The sequence below is a fragment of the Meleagris gallopavo genome, chromosome 3, assembly GCF_000146605.3.
Source record: "Meleagris gallopavo isolate NT-WF06-2002-E0010 breed Aviagen turkey brand Nicholas breeding stock chromosome 3, Turkey_5.1, whole genome shotgun sequence".
Lineage (NCBI taxonomy): Eukaryota > Metazoa > Chordata > Aves > Galliformes > Phasianidae > Meleagris > Meleagris gallopavo.
This window is the reverse complement of record NC_015013.2, coordinates 64,339,450-64,362,842: the sequence shown is the minus strand read 5'-3', so window position 1 is coordinate 64,362,842 and position 23,393 is coordinate 64,339,450. Positions and strand designations below refer to the sequence as shown.

At 39.4% G+C, this 23,393-nt stretch overlaps 1 protein-coding gene across 2 annotated transcripts; it reads right to left on the bottom strand.

The window, feature by feature from the left end:
- Positions 1 to 16,526: 16,526 nt before the first annotated feature.
- LY96 (lymphocyte antigen 96) lies at positions 16,527 to 23,393 on the bottom strand. 2 transcript variants are annotated; one of them, XM_031552885.1, is made up of 5 exons: positions 23,309 to 23,393; positions 21,362 to 21,451; positions 20,177 to 20,305; positions 18,967 to 19,019; positions 16,527 to 17,070 (listed from the first exon to the last, which is right to left on the bottom strand). In XM_031552885.1, exons 1-5 carry the CDS (start codon positions 23,376 to 23,378, stop codon positions 16,969 to 16,971), a joined length of 444 nt encoding a protein of 147 aa, XP_031408745.1. In that variant the 5' UTR covers positions 23,379 to 23,393; the 3' UTR covers positions 16,527 to 16,968. The 2 variants fall into 2 exon arrangements, with proteins under 2 accessions (XP_031408745.1, XP_010707351.1); XM_010709049.3 differs by lacking the exon at positions 23,309 to 23,393 and adding an exon at positions 22,905 to 23,275.

The following is a 23,393-nucleotide window of genomic DNA, read 5'->3' as shown; positions in this document are numbered from 1 at the left end:
TGAGCAGGCATTGGCTGGCTAATCCTCCATAAGAGTTATTCAGTAGAGGCAGTAAAGCTCTAGTATTTATAACATGACACATATAAGTCTTGCTTATTGCTGCATTTTTATCTAAGGGATCATTCAAAGAAATCAGAATTTTGCAGCTTATTTTATTCAGAATGAGGATGGTTTCTGCTGTTTTGTTGGTACATCTTTGTCTTCACCAGGTCAGAACAAAGTCTTTCTTAAAGAGAGGATGAATCAACAGCAGAGTCTGCCCAAGTGTAAAGGATCGATGAAAAACACTTTCTGTCTTCCTGTGATATGTTTACCTTTTTCCCTTAATCCAACCAGGGTTATTTGTGAATCTGGTCACCACTTCCAAGGCTTCTTAACACTCAGCCCTAAATGCTTTCTCCCCTTACCCAGGCTATCGCATTTGACTGTGTCCAGAAGTCTGTTTCTGCCCAGAATGTGGCCCCCTGGAATCATAGATGTATGGGCAATATACAGCATAAGCACAGCCAGTCTGCCTCATGTGGGATAGATGGGAGCCACTGTCCCAGGGCTGCACAACCAGCCAGGCATGTCTGGGGTGCAAGAGACATGAGGTGGGCAGTAATGCTCAATGGCTTGTCTAGGATTCCTGCATGTAAAGCAGCCCAGGTGGAGTGACTTTCAGGAGGACTGAGTAGAGCCAAGAAGTTGGATTTGTTTTCCCTGAGCCCTGAGAAGGTGCCACAAACATCAGCCAGTCTTTCCTGGAGATAATGAATTGCACTTTTATACTCACCACTCATTCACTGCGACCATTATGTAAACTATTTGTGACGCTTGCAACATGACAAAGCCACAAAGCCCAAATGCACTGTCACTCTAAAGGTCCCAACGGAGACGAATCAAAATCATAGCTCTGAATAACCTCAGATCACCTTTCCTGAGGGAAAGGATAAGCAGCGAAGGCTGGCAACAACACGAACCAGATGTCAGACCAGACCCTCCCCATACTCTTTTCTCACTAGGACCACAGAATACTTCCCCTTTCCTCCCCTCCCCCCCTAGCTTTTCTTCTTCTTCTTTACTTTTTTGCAAACAACTGAGAATTGCTGTATCCCCACAGTAGTTTTCCCACGACAGGATGCTAAGCGCTACTTAAAGTCCTTCATTAGCCACCTTCTGTGGATCTGACAAGTGAATCAATGCAATAGGAAAGCAGAAGCATCAGCAGATGAAAGCTGGCAAGCCTTCCTGGGCCACTCGAGGCTTTCTGGGCTCAGCTGCATGCTCTGTCAGAGACAACCATCCCAAAACATCAGCAGGAGAGGCACTCTGCCCCAGATCCCACACTGCCAATCCAGCTCCGTAGGGCCGAAAGGGCAGGCAGGCCATTAAAAGGCAGATCCCATAGACCACTCTAAAGCAAACTCTGTTGCTTCACCTCCCTAAAGAATTATTTTCCCCACAGTTTCCTTACTTGCTATTAAAATTGCCTTTTTCTCACTAGACTACAGATTGTTTCTTCTCACGTATGTTGTTCCCTTCTGTGCAAAGAAACTGAATATAACGAGTCTTTCAGTATACATTTACTGTTCTTGCTACCAGTCACTCTGCCAAATAATCACTGAGGCTCAGAAGGGACAGGTAATAAAAAATAAGAGGGAAATGCAGGTGAATTCCATCTTCACTTATCCTCAATAGTGATATTATCACTAACAGTGCTAGTGAGCTAAAAGTGATCTATTGCTTTGTCAGATATAAATAAGGGTTGGGCTTGACATGCTTTTGAATTAAGCCTCAGTTTGGCAATCAAAGTGTCTTGAGTGCATCTCCTACCCACACTTTAACCCTTGCTAGTGCAGTCCTGACACACAGTAGCAACAGCTGAACGTGAAATGCCTGTACATCCAGATATATCAAAGTGAACCAGTCTTGATCTGAGAGTGGTAATTGACCTCAGGCATACAAGCCAGGAGGCTTAAACATGACATTTTGGTAATTGCAGCTTTTCTCAGCAGCAGCAGGGGAAGGGAAACATTTATTGCATGCTCCTAGAAATTCTTAGCAATCAAAGCCACTGACAGACAGCATTGGAGAGGCGGCAGTGGAGTCAGCTCTAGGAAGCAACACCTACTAATGAAAAATACTTTCTGTTAGAGAGCTGGGATGCTCTTCCAGACCACCTCCAGCAAGCTTTCTTGCCAAACACCAAAGAGCTGTAGCACTAAGCATTTTTTAAGACAGCAACGGAAGTATTTCACTGAAACCTACTGAGCAGATTTGTAATGAGCTTATTTGGCTCAGTGATTAGTTAGTGGCACAGTCTTTATCTTTGAAAACCTTGCCGCTTCCATTTTCCTTTTTCTTGTGAAGCAAGCTAACTAAGTTGACACAGCCAGGAACTATATTATGATTCATAACTGTGGGACTAAGAATCTATTTTCATTGACTGGGCAACAGACAGAAAGTGACTCTGCAGCTGACTCCCGGGACAGCATGTAAGATATGTGTGGTATGTGGTAAGCTTTGTAGTCTTCTTTGGCAGAGGAAAATTCCCTAGATAAGGACAATGGTAGGAAAGAGAAGGAGGAACTAACAGAAAATTTTACAACAGCAGAAGTCTTCAGAGAAAGATGAGGTTTGTGTGAGGATCTTATTTTTTATGGAAAGCATCATTCTCTTAAGCTAAAACAATAAGTAGATGTTTGAACATCTAAACTTGGATCACTGTGCCTCAAGTAAACCCCACAAGCACAGATGCAAATAACCCTACTTCACCTCTGGTCTTTCTGGATCAAAGTATGTCTCAAGGCAGATCTTACAACACCTACAGAAATAATGACAGACCAAATAAATCAATCAATAAATAAACTCTTATCTGAAAAGCCTTGATGATTTTCCAGACTTTCTGAAAAGCCAGAGCTGTGCTCTCTCCTTTTAAAAGAATAAATAGTATTGTTACTCAAGAATCTGTAAATCCCCAGTGATCTACAGGTACTTTAAGCCATATGTGGTGTATCAATCTCGTATTCATTCTGAATTGTAGACTTTTTGAAATCAGAGATTCTCATTAAATATCATCACCTATTTGGGTCCCCCTGGCTTATAGAACAATATACTCAGCAAATTAAACTTTATTTCAGGAGTTATTAGGCTAAAAGAAAATGAAATATGGGCTCAGTCACCTTTGTACAGATTAATCTAGCATGTGAGTTCTTTAATTCATCATTTCCTAGCAATAGATCCACCTCAGAGGGTTTTTTAGTAAGCTGATGTGTTTATACTTCTAACTCAGATGGCTGGTCTGCTTATTTCCATAGGTTAGTTGACTTTGAAGGCACTGCCAGACAGCTACTATGCAAAGCTGCAGGAGGAGAGAGCTGCAGGGGACAGCAGTCTCAGGTGACAACAGCCCTTATCTCTTCCTGCTCTCTGTGTCCTGCCTGAATATTGCTCTTACAGTGCCCTAATGGCAACGCTCCCAGCCTACATCAAGTTTTGGTACGAGCAGGACCTGATGCAGTCATATCCCTGGCAATAGACCAAACATCCAGTAAACTTCTGCCTCAGCCAATGGACATACTGGTGCTCTTCATGCCCAGCTGAGAGCATGGGGAAGATCTGTGCTCTCAAACAAGCCAGGCTTGGCATCTGCTATAAGGTAGCAGTTGGTGATATATGCTTTCAGCAAAGTGAGATAAGTGATAAACATGGATATAAAAGCATATTAACAACAAAACTAATGAAATACAACACAATAGCACAATGGTCATAGGATGTAACACAAGACACAATATGCCATTTGCAGATGGTGCATGTCCCATAAAAACATCATACCAATGATGTCCAGCAGATTGTTCTATTTCTGCTGCAATTCTGACTATCCAGCCCACATCATGTCGGGCTGGATTGCTATCATTTGATAGCAATGCCCACCTGTTTTTGGCAAATAATAGCCTTTTTATATTTGGTGTTGAAGATTCCAGTCCTTCATTTTGAAAATACACTGTGTCACATATTATGGCTAAGAATACAGTCGAAGTTGGAATCCTACAGAAGTAGTTTAGGGTCTCCAGAATGAGTTACAACACTGCTCAAGCATCTTATTGCTTAACAGAGAAATCTAGATTCAAATCTACCCAGAGGCTAAAGGCTGTAGATTCTATTTCATTCTCCTTTTTCCTTAGGCCTTCATAGATCTGCCAATATCCCACTGCAGTCAAAAAACTTTCCTTCTCTCATGAACATATAAACTCGAGTGCACTACTTCGACAGAATATTGAGTGGAACCTCTTCCTTCAGATTTGAGTCAAATTCACAATCCATTGAGTATCTAAAAAAAGGTAAAACACATTAGTATGATATGGAAAGTCTCATCTCTGTTGGCTGTAGGCAGGACAAAGTTCAGTAAATGATATGGCAAACTGGAAAGGCCGATAAACCATCATCTCTCTGCATTTCATTTTGACAGCATCAACACCTTCATCTTTAAACACTTAAATTTTTGTCACTAGCACTGCTGTACAGTATTTTCTGAACCCAGAGAATAATATGATTTACATATCATAGAACAAGGATTCACTATCTACTAAACAATCTGCAAATTTGAAGCCACATGCAGCCCGCTAGCCTGTAATTTCTTGGAACACTGGTCACATGAATAGTGCATTAGTTTTAACATCAACCTGTGGAGATATCAAATCCCAGTTAAAAGAAAGCTGCCAAGAATTCCTTTTGAGAAGTAATATATATAAGTCTAGCATGACTAGAAGGAGCTGAAATATCTACATTTAAATAAAATCCAGTCTCATTAGGTTGCTTATTAGTTTCGACCACACAAGCTCATTATTGAATAAATAGCCTATTAGCAATTAGGTGAGTGTAGTATTTCAAAACTACAAAAGGAATAGTCTTAATGCTGTAGGACTTATATTGGAATATTTTCTGCTGCAGCATAAGTTGAGATTGTTAATGTTTTTGTAGAGGAAAAATATTCTGTCTAACCTGCAGTGGATCAAATGTGCTCATGAGAAAAGTGGCAAAGTCTTTTCATCTCTAAATAAAGTGAATAGGTTTGTGTCAGCTTTCACCACACTGGATTTGTCCAGTTGATGTAAAGCAATATAAAAATGTGTGTTTATTTTGAACAGACCATAACCAGTAAAGCCAAACACAGGAGACATTTCTGACAGTCCCCAGTGTGTGTGTTTAAGTGAACTGGCTTCGTATTATCACAGGATTTTTCAGCACTCTGGGTGTAGTAGCACTCTAAGCCATGGCTGCTTAGCACCTCTCAACACAAGGTACAGCCTGCAGGGAGAAATAACTTCTTGACAGCTTTCCCCAGGTCAGAGAGTTTGGTGGGGGTTTTTTCTTTTCTTTCTTTTTTTTTTTTTTGTTTTGTTTGTTTGGTTGGTTGGTTTGGTTTGGGTTGGGTTTTTTTGTCTGCTTTTCACAAAATTTAGAAAACATTTGAGTGATCTTTTTGTTTGTATGGATGAAATCCAAATCTGTAAAGAGAAGTGTAGAGGGCTAACTAGGTTTTTCTGCCCAGAGGTAGCTCCCACCCCGATGAACTCCACATACTCTTGCTATAAGGGCAGGGACAGCCTGATCCAATCAGAGAGAGTAAAAGGAACCTGTGAAACCCCATGACTACATGAGGCCATGCAGGAGCTTGAACTGCATCAGTTCAAACTGCATCAGTTCATCACTAGTGCTGAAACGAAGCTCCAGCCATTTTGCTATGCCTGCTGCTAAAGCTTTTATGTATACAAACATACATTCATACACACAATATCTTTGATAAACTGTTACGTTTATTTCTGTTTGTTTTTAAAAATAAGTATTTCTAACGTGCTGGTTAGAACAATCATTTTTAGCCATAAGTATCATGTTCAACAGCCACACAAAGAACAAATATAGTTGAAAGCTTTAAAATAAAAGAAAATTTAAAGAAGGCAAATAGAGTAGCTGGGGCTTGTCTTGAAAAGAAAAACATAAAGAATGCATAAGGGAATGCAGTTGGCATAGGGGTGATAATCAAAGACAATTGCAGAAGCAAAACAAACAAACAAACAAACAAACAAAACCTAAATTAACACTAAGCCCGTAAAAGAGAATGGCAAAGCTAAATCTGAAAGTAATATTGGTGGACATAACATTGCTGGATATATTCACAGTTTCAACCCAGAGAAAAGCAAACAAACATATCAAAAATCCATAAAATAAAAGGAAATATGCTTCTGGTTAAAATAAAATTAAAAATTATAGAAAAAATGCTTTCTGTTTTCTCCAGAATTTGGCTTCATATCAAATGTCAACATAGGAGTGACCTTGCATTATAAAATGTGATAGATCCAGCAAGCACTGTACCACTTAACTTTTTCACCTTTGCAAGGCAGCCTTGGGCAGTCCTCTGTTGTGTGTTGCTTTCTCACAGTGTGAGCGCCCTTGGCTGGTACATACTGTTAATCGTTGCTTTTTAATTTGAATCACTACTAGTTTCTTGAATATTTAAAGCAGCCATGCTAGAAAGCGAAATGTTCTCAAGCAACAGAAGCCATCCTCTTTCTTTCCAGTGAATACTGCTATTTCCGAGCTTTACTTTCAGGCTGATGTCGAATTATAGGCAGAGGTGCTCACAGTTGTCTCTAGATCCAAGTAACTCTTCATTTGGGTACCAATGGATGAGTTAACCTCCTCTTCCTTCCTCAGTGCAAACAGGAAGTAGGAAAAAGGAGGGACGTCAGGGTGACCCAGCCCCCAGCTAGTGCTCACAGAAGCAGCTCAGATTCAGCAGAAGCACTTTGGTGGGGCATACAGTATAGCAGGCCTTCGCTTCGCTGATGGACCTTCACACCACTTGTAATCCAGCTCTGGAGGTGCCTGAGCAATCATGTGCAGCTTTAGTCACAGAGAGGGTGCAAACCATGCACAGATCTTTGGGTAAGAAATTCTAATTCTCATCCCCTGATGCATGCTTCCTCAGTGGCTCAGCATCTCTGAGGCTGCTTTTCCTTACAACTCTTCTTGCATGACCTCAATCACTCACCAAGTTAATTAGTTTGCTTCTAATCAGAAAGATAATTAACATCTCATTTTAAGCAAGAAAATAATTATCTTCATTTCAGTGCTGTATTCTTAAATCTGACCTTTGCCTCCAACTCAATAACTCTAGAAAAACTTCACCTGATAGCAAATCCATTAAGTGCTGACCAGGACTCAGAATCTCAGCGAATTTTAATATTGGAAGGACTTTCTAGCTCTGACTCAGAAAAAATACGTGTGATCACTACATGAATTACTGTTTAGTTTTCCTTTGAAGATGAGTGTATAAAGGTGACTATTTAGCCAGTGCACAACGTTGGAAAAAGCCTTCAAAATTTCAGCCCCTTGTGTGGAGCTGAGTAACCCTGAGTCCTTTGACAAGCGAAAAACAACTCTATGTTGCAGGGTATTTTTATGCCATAGGTAATGTACTAAGGCAAGGTGAGGAAATCTGCAAATAGAGGCATTTTCAGGAATTGGGAGACCTTTTAAGGGAGACAGTTTCAGAAAAATTTAGGCAGCATAACTTATCTTTAGGAGAGATTCGCCTTCATCTGTAAAGCTGAAAGAAGTCATATTTGTCTTTGAAAATGCAAAAGGAGCACCTAGATCTCTTGCATTTCATTTGCTAATAGTCAATGAAATCTCAGGAGGTAAAAGCTTAATCTATACCCAGCAATTTCTAACATTACTGATTATCTGAGACTGATTTCCACATAGTTTAAACAACTATTCCCCCTTCCAGCCTTGGTACTTCAGCTCAATTGTCAGTAAAGTCATTTCCAGTACAGCTAAACTTTGATCATGAGGCAGTGACTGTGATGTGCTGTGCCATTAAGATGAGTGCTTATTTTTCAGTTCCTTCTCTAAGACGATAATAAGCTTACAAGATATTCTGTAACTGCATGAAGACTTCTCTTCATCAAAGCAAAGATTTCTGCAGATTTTGGGAAAACATGCGAGTTGCACTGCCTAAAAGGTTTTAAATGATTGGGTTATTAAAGACTGAATTGTAAGGATGTAGCAGAAAGGGATACATTAAAAATGAGTGACAACGTTTTCCAGTTTAAGCACGTTAACAACACAGCCTTAATATTCTCCTTGCACTATTTGGAATTTCTGCATAAAATTTCTTGCAGCAGTGACTTTTGGTTGTTTGACAGATTCAAACTGACAGTCTACAGGTGAATGGCTTTCTGCCACGTTACTAGTTTTGAGTCATTCAGGAGTGCAGTGACAAGTACATATTATGTGTAGGCACTCATATTACCAAGGGCCAAGCAGTAAAAATCCTCCTAAAAAATGGCTTCATTGACTTAAGCAAGTTTGTGTCATGCTTCAGGATGCATAGAATTTGTTCCAAGTACAAAGCTTCCTTTCACATTTGATTGCTCCTTTATTATTCAGTGAAGATAGGCTCTCCTAGCGCTGTAATTCGTAGAGCAGTTGTTGGTTTCACAACGTGAAGCACTAACTTACAGCCACTCCATCTTTTATTCTAGGCCTCATTCCAGCTTTGGAGGGGTTACCAAGATTTTAAAAGGATAAATGGAGCAAATTCTATTTCTTTCTTGAAAGATTTAGTATTTATATTACTGGTTTAAGTAGTCAGATTTTACATCCTTTTTTTTTTCTTTCCCCCAACAGAAATGTATAGAGTAATTACAAACTAAAACATTCAGTCAACATTGCATGGTTTGCTTTCATACTCCTGAAGGGAATAATGCTCTCTTGACGACTCAGAAAATGTACCCTTTTAGGATAACGTAAGTTTTATTATTTGGCATACAAATTAGCAGTACCAGGCTTGTATAGAAATCCCCACTGTTCTGCTGTAACTGACCATCTCCAGTAATAGGGCCAAAGCTTCACCCAATGGGGAAACTTTTACGTTCAATGCGCCTCAAAAACTGCTTTTTTCTTAGACTAGTTTCTCAACCTTCAGATCTAGCCTAAAGATAGAGAAAGTAATCACTGAAACATCAATAACTTTGTCTAGGGATTGCATTAATGCTCTTGTGTTACAATATTTTAAATAACATAGCCATGTACTTAATTATGGTGGTAGATAATTGGTTCATTTTGTCTACAATCTTCCGTTTGAGAGAACTGTGATGTCCCTTGGAAACATGTAACAGCATTGCAAAAAAAGCTGAATTTGATGTCAAATCTATGTAACATCAGCTTAAGCATCAAGACAATTTATATGTCCAAGACCCATCACAGGCCTCTGGCTCCACTTACAACTTGATTTTACAGCAAAATCCTCCTGCTTAGATTTTGGAATATATCTCACTGTATTGAGCTATATGATTTTCAGGCTGTTAATGGATTACAGTGGAAGTCACAGTGGGAAATAAGAATTAATGCAGTTTGCCAGCCATCCTTAGCAGAAAGATATCTCATACTCTTCCAAACCACAGCCACCTGGCAGTGTAGCATTTCTGGGCTGCTCTTTGGAGATGTCAAAAGATCTCATTGCCTAATACAAAACTTAGAGATTTTGGGGTCACTTTCCTGAGGCTTGATGCTTATTATGGGCTTTGAATCTGGCTATTAATAATATTTCAAAGAATACTTAAAATATTTTTTTTACTAATTTCATAAATATTTATACAGTAACAATCAGGGAAGCAGCTACCCTGATTACAAGCTACTTTCAGAAGACACCAATGGAATCCAAATTTTAAAAACAAACAAACTGATTATTATAATTGTAGTTGCTAAATACCTTGACCTTATGCTTAATTTTAGCTCTTCTCACAAAATGGTGTCTTAGTCATCTCTGTTGTACTGACAGAACGTTCAGAGAAAGTCTTCTCTTTCCAGTAAATCTAATATTGCTGTCTGACTCACTGATACTGCAGTGTTTTATCTATAAATATTTAAAACATCAAGCCGCATTTTATTATATATTTTATGTAACTGTTTACCCCGCCTATATTGTTTTCCTTATTTTCCTCCACATGTTCAAAGATTAAACCATGTTTATCATTTTACTCAATATTTTCTCCCTTCAAACACTGTGATTTTTGGTGAAGGAGCAGAATGTCACTAGGACTGGCTGAGACTATTGATGAAGCAGCACTGAAACACAGAGCAGTCATGTTTCTGCTCCATCCCAAGAACGACAGCTACTGAGGCATTCCCTCCCTTGCTTCCTTTCCAATTCACAGGGATTCAGGCTCAAGCTTTGTGAATCAATGAACATTTATAATAGAATCAATTCCATCCTAGAAGGAAAGATCATTTGTTTTATCACAGATTTCTCATTTACAGTAAAAATCATTTCCATTTTGACCACAATAAGATTAATACGTTTAAAAATATGTTACTGAGTATCTCCAGTACAATTTGTTGTTCTATTAGGGCTCATCAGAAGGTATTGAATCACTGAGAATTTCACTAAAATCCTAGTGCAAATCATAAAGGGCTGTGTATTGTTCTTCAGCTCCATGCTCAGGTGACCAAATTCCAGCTTCAGTCCAGAGCAAACCCTGTGGATCCCTGATTGCCTCTCTCTATGGAGGGAGGCAGTATGTGGATTAAATTTTAGTGCAAAGAGGACTCATCAGTTATATTTATTAAAACCTTTCCTTGTTATAAACAGAGAAGTTAAAAAAATATACATGATTTGGTCTGCTCCCCAAGTCATTTTGTTTCCTACTGTTCCTAAAGTCTTCATGTTGCCTTTTACAGACCAGTTCCAGAAGGAGGTATATGAAGTCACTTACAGTGACTGGGCTGTGCATCTGCATCTATCAGGCAATGCAGACTATCAAGTAGAGCTTAATATGAGTATAATAATTGTTGACTCCGAGCTTGTCAACAAAATCATGACAACTTTTTTTTTGGCGCAGTCTATCTTTGAATAGTGCTAATATGACAAAAACATGAAGTAGAAAAAATGTATTTGTTGCTGAAGCATACAATTTTGACAATTGCTTTGAAATTACTAACTTATGAACAACACTACTCCTCAAATTTAAGCAACTTGGAGCCCACTAGTTTTAAGTTATTTCATCAAAATAGATAGATAACTTTCTGAAATTAATTATCAAAGCAATGTATTTCATTTTTTTACCTTATTAGTCATCTGTGAGTACTTTTTCTGTACTTTAATATCTAGCATCATAGAATCATAGAATTGCTCGGGTTGGAAAAGACCTTAAAGATCATTGAGTCCAACCACAAACTAACCATACTATCCTAACTCTAACAACTCTCTGCTAAATCATGTCCCTGAGCACCAGTTTTGCTTTAGACAAGCAATTTCTTTAGGTTGTTTTTGTTTGTTCATTGGTTCATTCCTTAGGAACTCTTTTCCTCCATAATTAAAATATTAAAATCTCCCAAACATTTATAGGTGAGAGCAACTGTGTATCTAGCAGCCAGAGTCACTGATATGCAGCCATGAGAATCAGAAACTCATGTTGCTGCTGGCAGTCTGTTTTTCTGACAGTCCTATGTGCAACTTTCATTAATGATGATTGTTCACCTACTTTTCCAAGCTTTAAAGAAACAACGAAAATTACACTATATGAAATGTCCCAGACATGGGACAGATGTCTTCAATGCCATGTATGATCATGAAGGATAACTACCTGTCTGTTCAGCTGCTATTCAGAGGTGAAATAAAGTCATCCTAAAACAGAGTTAATTTAGGGTCAAAGTGAATAACAGCTTACTCCTGAACGCATTGCATTGTCTTTGATTATTTACTCCTTTATGTATCTTGAAAATTAAATGCATTTTTTTTCAATTCTAATACTTTCAGCAGACTAATACTGAAAATTTGCAGTGTTTTCTGTATATATCTTTAATTGTAGGGATTCTTTTTTTTAATTCCTTTGTTGAAACTGGTAATCTACATCACTATATGAAATACAAGATAAATAAATAAATAAAATGTCTAAATGGATTCTGACTGAAAACAATGTATATATGAAGTAATCCAACTTCCAAATCCATATTGAAGTATTTCTATAGGAGAGATGTCAAACATGCCAGAGAACAAAAACCTCAGTGGATGCTCTCAGCTAACAGAAGTTACTCTTTGGGAAAAACTATCTGCTCTGTTGTACATGAAGGCTATGTGCAAAATGGGGAAAACAGGGCCAGACGGAGACCTTTATATTCCAGAAGTGATCATTCTATCCTCTGAGCGAAGAGCCAGGCTTGCTATTAGAACTTGCTTTCTTAGTTATGGCAGTAAGAAATTTAATTTTAAAAACACAGCACATTAGCAGCTATTTAGGCTAAAGCCCAAGAAGGAAAAAAAGGCAGGCAGAAGCTTTGGGAAAATGTTATAAATTATTGGGCCAAGTATGTATATCATATATATGCATGTATATAAAGCATATATATTTTTATATAGATATATACTGTATATATATATGCATATATATATGTATACAGTATTTCTTGCCAGTAAAAAATGTATGTGGAGTAAAGCAGGTTATGGACGTACCCATCTACAGCAGGCGTACAGTGAGGCCGTGTCTGGGATCCACAGACCCGATGCGTGTGCACAGGGACTGCTTTCTGGGATTGCCAAAGCCCACTCATTTCTAACGCAACTGAGGAGATCTTCCACAGCTCCTTTCGCTGTCCTCTGTTCCCTGAGCTCTCTGAGCACGCCCGCTGTCCCTACTCATCCCTTCCCATTACAAATGTCACATCCCCATCTGCTGCCCCTGAGCTTGCTGTGCTGGCAGGCTCATATGGGCAGAAGCAGCAGCTGACGTTATTCAGCCCCGTGTGCCACACTGGCACTCCAAAGGCAATTACTAGCATTTTCTGCAGAGAAAAAATGGAAAAAGAAAAATTAATCAGAGCTGCTGCGTGTCCCTTTTAATGCTTCTAGCACAGACCAGGACCTAAGTCCAGCATCACCATGTCCAGCTCCTCATCCAGGCACAGTACAGCTTATCTGCTCAGGGTGACAATGAGTGCATTTCTCCAGCCAACCTAGCTGGTGGCTGAATGATTGCTTTTGCCTCCCAGAACCTCCTGAGGAGTAAGCTATGCTTTTGTAATACCTGAATTATGTAGAATTTTCCTTCTGTCCCCATCCCAAGTGGTGCCAGCAGATGTGTGTTACCACGGTCAGCAGGACTTCTCTTGTGTAAAATTATCTGTGCTTCTCTGTTTTATCAAATAATAACACAGCTCAGAAAGAGTGCGCTCTTACTGAAAAACACATTTTACAGGAACTGCTTCTTCTGATAATTACATATTTGGCGACAGAGGGTGAGGGGGTGAAGAAAAGCTATTTTCCCATCTGCAGCAAATCCTGACAGCCTCTTAAAAACAACAGTAATGAGGGAGAGAAAAAGGAGATATTTGTGAAGAATTTCAGTGTTGGATTCATGCTGTAGCTGCACACTAGGCCTTCCTTGATTAATTTAATTTTATAGTGGGGAGTTTTGCACAGCTAACTGGAACTCTTGGCAAAGTACAGATATGTCAGAATCTGTGGTTCTCACTGAATGTTTGAAGGCAAAAGTACTCAGTGAATGGCTTACTGCACACCATTCAAATTCTGACTGAGCCAGGACTGAGCCAGGAGATGAAGAAGAAAAAAAATGGATCAAAAGTTTGCTGACCCAGTAAACAGAAGAAAAAGGAAAAATTAAGACACATCTTTATCAGTGATTCAACACAGTGAGTACTTTGTCTCAGTCTTCACTGGCATTCCTGGTTGATGAAAAACTATGAGCTAGCAGTGTGTGTTTGCAGCCTGAAAAACCAGTGGTATCCTGGGTTCCATTAGAAGAGGTGTGGTCAGCAGGGAGAGGGAAGTGATTGTCCCTCTCTACTCTGCCCTCGTGAGGCCCCAGCTGGAGTACTGCATCCAAGTCTGTGGCCTCTGACACAGGAAAAACGTGGAGCTTTTGGAGAGGGTCCAGAGGAGGGCCATGAAGATGATCCAAGAGCTGGAATACCTCTCCTATGAAGACAGGCTGAAGGAAATGTGCTTGTTTAAGGCTGCAGGGAGACATCATTATGGCCTTCCAACATATAAAAGGAGTTTCTAAATATGGGGGAAATCTACTTTTCACAAGGGTAGATTGATAGCGATAGGATGATGGGGAATGATTTTAAACTAAAAGAGGGGAGATTTAGATCAGATATCAGGAAGAAGTTGTGTACCCAGCTGTATGGGGCTGCTGAATCACGGCCTGAACCTTTGATTGATCACCTGAGGCGAGCAATGAGTCAGCCATGGGAGCACAGGTGAAGGCAATTCACCTGTGCTGCAGGAAGGGGTGGAGCCTGGCTCCACCTCTCCTAGACCCCATTTAAGAGCTGACTGCCAGTGGGGAAGGATCTCTCTGGAGATCCGCTCTGTCAGGAGTTTATTTTGTGAGCCCAGGACAGGGTGAGTGATTTTCTCTTATTTCTCCAATATAAAATCTATTAGCCAAGCTCCTGGATATATCTATACCATCTGTATATCCATTGATTAAACAATATATCTATACCATCTGTATATCCATTGATTAAACACCAGCGAGTGGAGAGGTGTTGATACAGGCTGCCCAGAGAGGCTGTGGATGCCCCCATCCCTGGAGGTGTTTAAGGCCAGGATGAATGGGGTCCTGGGCAGCCTGATCTATCAACTGGCAACCCTGCCCATGGTAGGGGGGGTAGGAACTTGATGATCCTTGAAGTCCCTTCCAACCCTAGCCGTTCTATGATTCTGCGATTCTTTACTGAGTCCAAGCAATCTCCTTAGTCCTAAAAGACTCCTCTTTGTTGGGAAGCTCTGACAGTGGATTAGGAAACGTTTGGAGGGCAAGCAAGTAAAATAACAAATTTTGTCAACTACAGGCACCAACAGAAGAGAGAAAAGTGCTGTAGCAACTCTGCCTGGAGTACGTGAACACAGAGCAAAGCTCTGCCTTCAGCTTTCCTGTCCACGCTGCAGTGCCTCGGTGACATTGGGGCATGCTGCCTGTATGAACCTGACTCTACAGAAATTCTGCCTCCTCCTCACAGGAGGCAGCAGAGTGTGGCCGTCATCAATGCTGCAGTAAGTGGAAACATTCAATTATGGGCAGAAGAGAGGCCTAAGGCCTTGGAAAGGTCTTTGCTTTATAAAGTTGTGGCTCCTGCACTCTATGTCGCAATCCTAGCTGCTGGCATGTGTAACCATAGCCCTTCAGCTGGAGCCACACTATAAAAGTCTGCAGCGTAAGCTGCTGAGCACAGATGGTTATCTGTAAATATCTCTATTTAGATACAGAAATTCTAGTTCTACCTCTACGTACTGTAAACTTCTGTAACATCCGTAAGGCATTAAAACACAGGTTTATGAAAAAACATGGGGCATATATTTGATTCCAAGTTACTGTTGTTTTTCTCCCACTTTTAGTATGCTATTAAATAAACATAGCACTTAGTCTAACATCCAGAATTATTCGGGACAACAGTTATCTTGGAACACTGACACTAAAACCTTTTTGAGGTTTTGTCTTGCTATTGGATACTTGTGAAAAGGGTACAAGAGGACATCATGGTGAGATTTCTCCATGGACAGGTAATACTAACAAGTAAAATAGAAGAAGAAAAGTAGAATTTGGTTATCAGTCTTTCCGGCTGAGTATTAACTGACACTTTAGGTTAAGAGGAAACTATTTACAGCTCTAGTAACCTGAATCAATCTTAAGCAGTAACACTCAGTGCTCAGAAGATCCTGACATGGTCTGAGGACTGATTGCATCTCAGATGTTTTCCACCGCCACTTGGATATAATTGTGGCTTCTTGTTTCCAGCCAAAACACAGTTTTGTTTCTTATATTTTTATTGATTTTTGTCTTAGATTGTCAAACTAGCTATGTTGAAACTATTTTTAGTATTTTTATTTCTATACTTCACCTCCCCCCTCCCTTTTCTTTTTTTAAAATTTTTCCTTTCCTGGTCCTCAATTTTAAATATGTCTCTCTGTGTTAAGTGAGATTAAAAGCTTTACTTCCACTAATTTTCACACTTTGAGCAGCCTGAAAGAACTGGTTAGTTCTGATTTCATGGTTTTGGTCTTTTTGAAGCAATCTGCCAGGTACAGCACAACCCAGTGGCCAGTGTGTGCACAGCTTCTGTATGGACACGTTTAATGGGAGGAGGGGGAAGAACATGCTTTAATTCACTAAGCCTAAAAGTTGAGTATGAAAAGAGATTTCAGCATGCTTCTGGTAACTGAGAAAAAGTTCAACCTGTAGCTGAAGGACCATTCTCCTGCTTCTGAAGGAGACAGCCTGGGAGTCTCTGCCCAGCTCTTTGCTCAACGCAACATAAAACCTGTGTTATGGTGCTGTGGTAGTTATAGCTCTGGACAGGTGAATTCAGTTGTGCTGGATTGGCGCAACTGGACACACTCTTCACTTCAAGTTTTATCAACATCAGCCACATAACCTTTTGCTCCTCTGCTACAGCTCTGTGCAGATGGAGTTGAACATTAGGAAAACGACCAAAAGTAAAAGTCATTTCACAAGTTGATTGTACAAACAAATTTATTGTTAAAAGAAAAAAACAGAAAAGCATTTTTTTCAGTCTGAAATGCTGTTGTATTTTAAGTTGAACACTTCTAATTTTTATTCTTCAAATCTTCAAAAATTCTTGAATGAATATATCATAGTCTGAAGTACTTGGCTTTTCCATAACTGAAGGCACAACACTGAAATGCAGTTCTCAGTCTGACCATTTGCAGTTATTCTGTGAATTTACTGGGATGCCCAGCTCCAAGAGAAGTTGCGTATATTGGCTGAACATCTGATCACAGCCATGCTATAAATGGAATAAGACTCCATGTTGCTTTCCACACAGAACTTGATGTGTTCTACCTCAGGAAAACTGCTTTATATTTCATAAGATGGATTCCAGTTGTTTGCAGAAGGAGACTCTAAGCTCTGGATTTATTTGAAATGTTTGTTGAATTCAGAAAGAATCTTGTTTCACTATCATGGTGAAGTTCAAGCACGTGATAATATTCTTCTCGGAATCATCAGAGAATGCTTGTAAAACAACTATATAATGTCCCTAAAATCCAGGAAGAAAACAAGGAGATTAGTGCATAATGCTGTCCATTCTTGGCACAGTGGCCCCTTGGCTTTATCCTAAATCATGGTGCCCGAGCCTTGAGAGACTCTGGTCACAGTGATCAGCTCTGCATTGCGTGACTTGACTGTGCACAGCATGGGCAGTGGTGGCTCAGCTGTCCCCAGCAGCTCCCAGCTCACCTCCTTTCATAGAACAACTACTCCTGGACAAGTAGAATCCTGCTTGTCCAAACCTGCACCTTCAGCCCAGCTGTAATTCATCCATGTTTTCTTGCAGTGACCATTACTGTAAGCAACACTGGTCTCTGAGTCAGCTGGATATTCCTTCCAGACCCACAGTTCTGCCCATGTATATCCTGCAGTCTGACCCATTAAGCAGTGCAACTCTAGATCTAGCTGTTTTCTAGCAACTCATCACAACCTTACACAAGCAGAATTAGTATACATCAGGACAAAAGACATCATCATGGCCCTCGCTGAACTCAGGTCCCACTCTACCTCCTTTGAGACCTTCCTCTTCTGATACAACAAGCTAGTTGTACCAATGAGCACTTGGGAGCTGAAGGGTTCTCTGGACTAATCTAAAGACTGTGAGGTTTGTATGAGTTCCTGCTTTCCAGTAAAAGATGATTAGCCATAAGGAAGCATCAGGTAAGCCATGAACACCTTAATTATAGGAGGATTTATGGCAGAGACACTCCCTCTCTACTACTAGCTCTGAGGCTGGAAGAGATGTTCAGATGTCCAACCTCCTCAGGGGCCCATGAATTTTGCATTAAGGGGAGACTGAAGATTTTGTGCCAGTTGGAACTCCTTGGTGTCATTTGCGGAGTTAAACAGAGTTGTTAAGGCTAATGTTAGAGTCTTAGAAAGGCTTAAGTTGATGAGGAAGGTGTTGGGCTGCACTGAGGACAATTGCGACTCCTGATTTAACACTGAAGCATTGCTTTTACTTTTGGAAACTATTATTCCTCACCAAAACTTTGCAAAGAGTTTCAGGAATGAACAGATGAGCATGTGAAAAGAACCTAAGAAAAAGAGTGAAATGAGCTGAAAGAATCGAATGGATGTATTAAAAAGGTAAAAAGAAACAGAATAACTTACCAAATGAAAATGAACAATTAAAGTGACGTTAAATTTATACTTTTGGTCATTTATAAAATAGAGGAATAATAAAGGAAGAATAATCCAAACACAACTAGAATTTCAAAGATGCCACCATTCTGGACTTGTCACCTCAAGCACAAGAAAGTTTTCTGACATTTTCTTTTCCTGTTTTCTGCAGTTCAGTTGAACCTATCTTTCCAGAAAATATATAAATGTAAGACATGGACATGCTAGAGTGGTCCAGAGGAGGACCACACAGATGATCAGAAGAATGGGGCACTTCTCCTGCACAGAAAGGCAGAGGAAGCTGGGCTTGTTCAGGCTGGAGAGGGCTGAGGCCTCCAGGGAGAGCTCGCTGTGGTATTTCAGTCCCTAAATGGGGTCTACAGGAAAGGTGGAGGGAGTCTTTGTCAAGGAATGTCAGAGAGGATAGGAGGAGGGGTTTTCAACTAAAAGAGAGTGTATTTAGATTAGGTACAAGGAATGAATTCTTCACTATGAGTGTAGCAAGGCACTGGAACAGGTTGCCCAGAGAAGCTGCAGGTTCTCCATCCCTGGAAGTGTTCAAGACCAGGTTGGATGTGGCCCTGGATAACTTGGTCTGGTGGAATACTTCCATGCCCAGGGTAGAGGGCTTGGAACTAGACGGTCTTTAAGGTCCCTTTCAACCCAAACTAGTCGTTGGTTCTATGATTGAATGATCACATAATTATACAGTTCTGTTAAGTATGCTATTTTAACATTACTATTTAAATAAAATGAAAAGTACCTTTGGAAACAATGTTCTTTTACCCTTAATGTCAAATTCTGTGTCAATTGTTTCTGTAAAACAGATAAGCAACAATATAAATGGTTACTTAAACATAAAGCCATTAGTGAAACTTCATAAATAACTTCAAAGCAATATAGCATATCTCTCAGCAGCACTGCCAATGCCATTTACTCTTCCAGGCATAAAACCTCCACCTCTTTATTCTCCTAAAACTCAGCCTGTTTGCCTAAACAATGTGCAAGAAAATATAAATCAAACAGAAAGCTACTGCAACATCTTCTACAAACCCTTCCTACTGTATTCAATTTGTAATAGTAGTTCAGACAAACTGAAAACTGAGAAGAGCTGATATTCACTTAAAAAAAAAAAGGAAAATATGAACTACATATTTGGAGATCTGTTCTAGTCTTTTTGGCTTTGAACTGATATCCTGAACACTTCGGATCAGAGCCTTTGTCATGCTAATGTTGGTTAGCTTGTACTACAGGATGACTCTTCTCTAATAAAACACATTTTATGTGGTTATAGATAGTATCTCTAGAACACCATCCAGACACTTACCTGAATAAACTGTTCTGTATGTTAGTAGTGACCCTAGATCCTCCTCAGCTTTGTGTGCAGTCCAGTCAAGTTTAGTGTTTCCATGTCATTTTAGAAATGTTTGCAATAGAAGTGTCATAATGCAATAAAGGGTATTACTAATCCCAATTTACAGAGAAGGAAACAACGCTATAAAGACATTAAAGAGTATAATTTGAAAACACTCAATCTTAGCAGAGTTATTCCAGCAGAAAACTGCCTGCTCTAAATTCTGCCACCTGAGTCATGAGATGAGGGGTGAAATCATTGACCCATGTGGCTTGACTAGAGTGCACCTGGGTGCAAACTCTGATTCAACGCTTCACTCTGAAATGGTGAAGTATTATACTCTTCAGTGCCTTAAGCTGCTGCTTCCAGAAGCCAGAGGTCCCAGAGACAGAAAGGACACCTCAGTGAAGGCCGAAGTGCTATAGCACAGCTAATCTTGATGAAGCTTCACCTTAATATTTCTGGGTTTTCCTTCTAAGTGAGATGAATTGATCATAAAGAGAAAATTCTATATGCATGGGTTGATCAGTTAGTCTTCTCAGAAATCTGCTTGGTGGCAAGAACCAGTGGCCAGATTATACCACAGTCTGCAACCTGCAAGGCAAGGTTTCCCACTGACCTCCTTTCAGCCTTCCACACAGAGAATATTCGTCATCAGTTCCACTGCAAAGAACTTCTCCCCATTGCAACGCTCTGGCACCTTCATACCAGACTGTGAAGACTATCTTCAAAAAGGTAACATCACTTTCTAGTTAAGATATTGCAAGTAAGAAAAAAGTAATTGGTAGGGAGGAAAAAATACATATGCAGACATACTATTTAGACTAAAAAACTACTTTTTTCTGAAATCTGGATTTTTTTAGTCCCTCAAAACTAATAAATATGCATTTCTTGAAAACCGTTCTTTCCAGAAAAAAAAAAAAAAGTTGGTTTCTTTTACCAAAAGGCATCAGTCTTAAGAAATATATTAGTGACATATTTCAAAATTTCTTTCAATTTCTTCAGGAACGACAACAGTGTTCACTTAGCTCCATAGCTCATCCCTGAGAGATTCCACACATGTAGTTTTAAGCAGGTATTGTAAACAAATTGTCCAGATTGCTAGTAGCCGTCATAAGGTTACCTTACTAGGGAAGCAACCTTACCACAGCTTCAGAATTTTTACTGAGCAGGTGAAGTTTAAGATGCAGCTCACAGACTAATAGAATCACAGAATATTCCGAGTTGGAAGGGATAAGGGTCATCAAGTACAACTCAAGGCTTCACACAGCACTGCTCAAAAATCAAACTATGTGACTGAAATCATTGTCAGTACACATTTCATTACACATTGACAACTTGGTTTAAAGTTTAGCTTAAAGCTAGGTTTACACACACACACTCCATTACCATATTTCCAGTTTCTAGAGTATGCATATTCATAGTCCTGACATGCTTGGATATTTTTTCCCCTTAAAATATCTTGGGTCATTTTTGGACCAGAAGAGCTTGTACACAGCAAAAGTTTGTTTGCTTTTTCTAGAAGTACCTGAGCTGCCTCAAACTGGCACACGCAGTGCCAGTCAGTGTACTGAGCTACGGAACCTGCACAAACCAAATTCAAACACTCCTATCTTCACAAACTGCTTAGAAATCATTATTTCTGACCATCGCTGTAGTTTGTCTATTCCATTGTTAATCACAGAAACGTATCTCTTAAATACACTGACATTTAGGGTAAAGTGACAGTTTTTTGCTTGCATCACTTTTACTATATTTTTTTTTGCATTCAGACAATATAATTCTCTAGGCAATAGTGACTCACTTGGAATCCAGGTAACAGCAGCATACCAGACGGATTTGTTCAGCATGCTGCAGGGTGTCACATTAAACTTGAAATAATGAGATGAAGAATCTACAGGATAAAATGATTTCATGTTGTTAGTGAAAATAACACTATTTATTTATTATATTTATTACTGGAGATTTCTCCAGTGAATTACTAAAAACGTACATATGTAACACTTACAGTAAACACAAACACAATACAAATAAATTTAATATAAAGTATATATTATGCAATTGTGTAATCTAATTACTTGTAGGAAACATTAAGGATCTTTTCAAATGATATTCCTTATTGCTTACATGGTTAGAATGCAAAAGGACCATCATATTACTTTGTGACTGAGAAGTAAGAAAAGTCATTTGTTGGATGAATTACATTTTGCTCTCAATCAGGCAAAAAATATGCTTTTTTCTTTTTCAAAGTCACACACTTTACATTAGCATTATGCCATCAGGATCCTTTGATAAAAATATTCCTACTTACGCTAGCTGTGTATTATCCATACTAGCACGTTGCCCAAGGCTAGCAGGCCACCTCAGGTAGCAACAGAGACTTCATCATGATTTATAATGAGCTCTGACTTCTATTTCGTGGATTCAAGCAAGGGTTGTGCAAAAGGACGGTGTGACTGCTGGTAATTGGCAGTCATGTTCTGATCATAACTGCGTACAGGAAATTATGGTAGAAAAATGGAGAACAAAACACACAGTAGTCTCAAAGGCTCAGTTTGCAAGCTTAGGCCTGACACAGACTCATTACATTTTTTAAATGTGTGTTAATGGAAAGCAAAGTATCCGAGGTAAACATTCCCTCTCATGCTTTACTTTACATAGATATTTTACAGGTGATCAACACTGGTAATGCACATAGACATGTTTCTTTCCTTAAAAAATATCTGTCTCCTAAAATTCCTACTTTCCTGCCATTGAGTATATGTGTGCACACAGAACCTGCTTGGCCCTCGCAGTCTCATTGTGCCTCATTGCTGCAGAACTGATGAAAAAAGTCAGTGAAATACATGGATCCTATGGCCTACTGCTCAGAGACAGCTAGCAACCAGGAGAGAGCCTGTCTTGCTGCCCCAAAGCTGCACTGACCCCCAGCCTGGTACAGTCTCATAGACAGCTTTTTTTTTTCAATATTTTGAGTGTAGAATATTAGTTAAATCAGTGTGGGTAATTTATACAATACAGAATTTCCAAACAAAATCCAAACAAAATTTTCCAAACAAAAATCTTCCAGCTTTTCCTGAATCAAAATATGCCTCATGCCTTCTCTACTGAGTAGTAAACACCTTCCCTCTTACCTACTGCAAGCCACCGAGGTAATATTTACATTTATGCAGCATAATTTTTATAATAGGGTGATTAATAACAGAAATATACACCAGCTGAAACTCTTGTTTATATTTGCCTGATTCATCCAAGAAACATATGGAAGAGAAAGCTCACATTGCCTTAGGCTAATGTAATTATTGTGCACAGGCCAAAAGGAAAAGAATAAGCTAGTTTCTACTTACCACAAAAAGTATACGACAGTTCTAGATCTGACGATGTACAGAAAAATCCACTGACTCCAGGAGTGAACAAAATGAAAAAGACAAACTCAAACATATTTACTTATTCTGATCGGTATTGGGCAGAATGCTTCATTTTGGAGAAAGAGGAACAAAAATTCAGCACGGTCATCCTCAGTCACACATCTCCAGGGAATATTTGTTTTATTCTGTCAAATTCTCTTAATTCTCTTAAGTAATCCTATTACAATGCTATCAGTTATCTTCATCATAAACTTCATGAAGGAAAAGAATTTCTGCCTTTGTTGTTACATCTTCTCCAGACAGCACAGCTCATGTCACGAGTGAAAAATGAAAGAGAAAACTGTGTGAAATAAGGAAGTGAGAGAAACTAAAAATACGATTACCAGAAGAATGTAGAAGGCAAGTGGGGGCTGACTCAACAGAAGCAACTGTTGTGAAGGCTTGATTTCTCATGCTCACAAGGTTTCC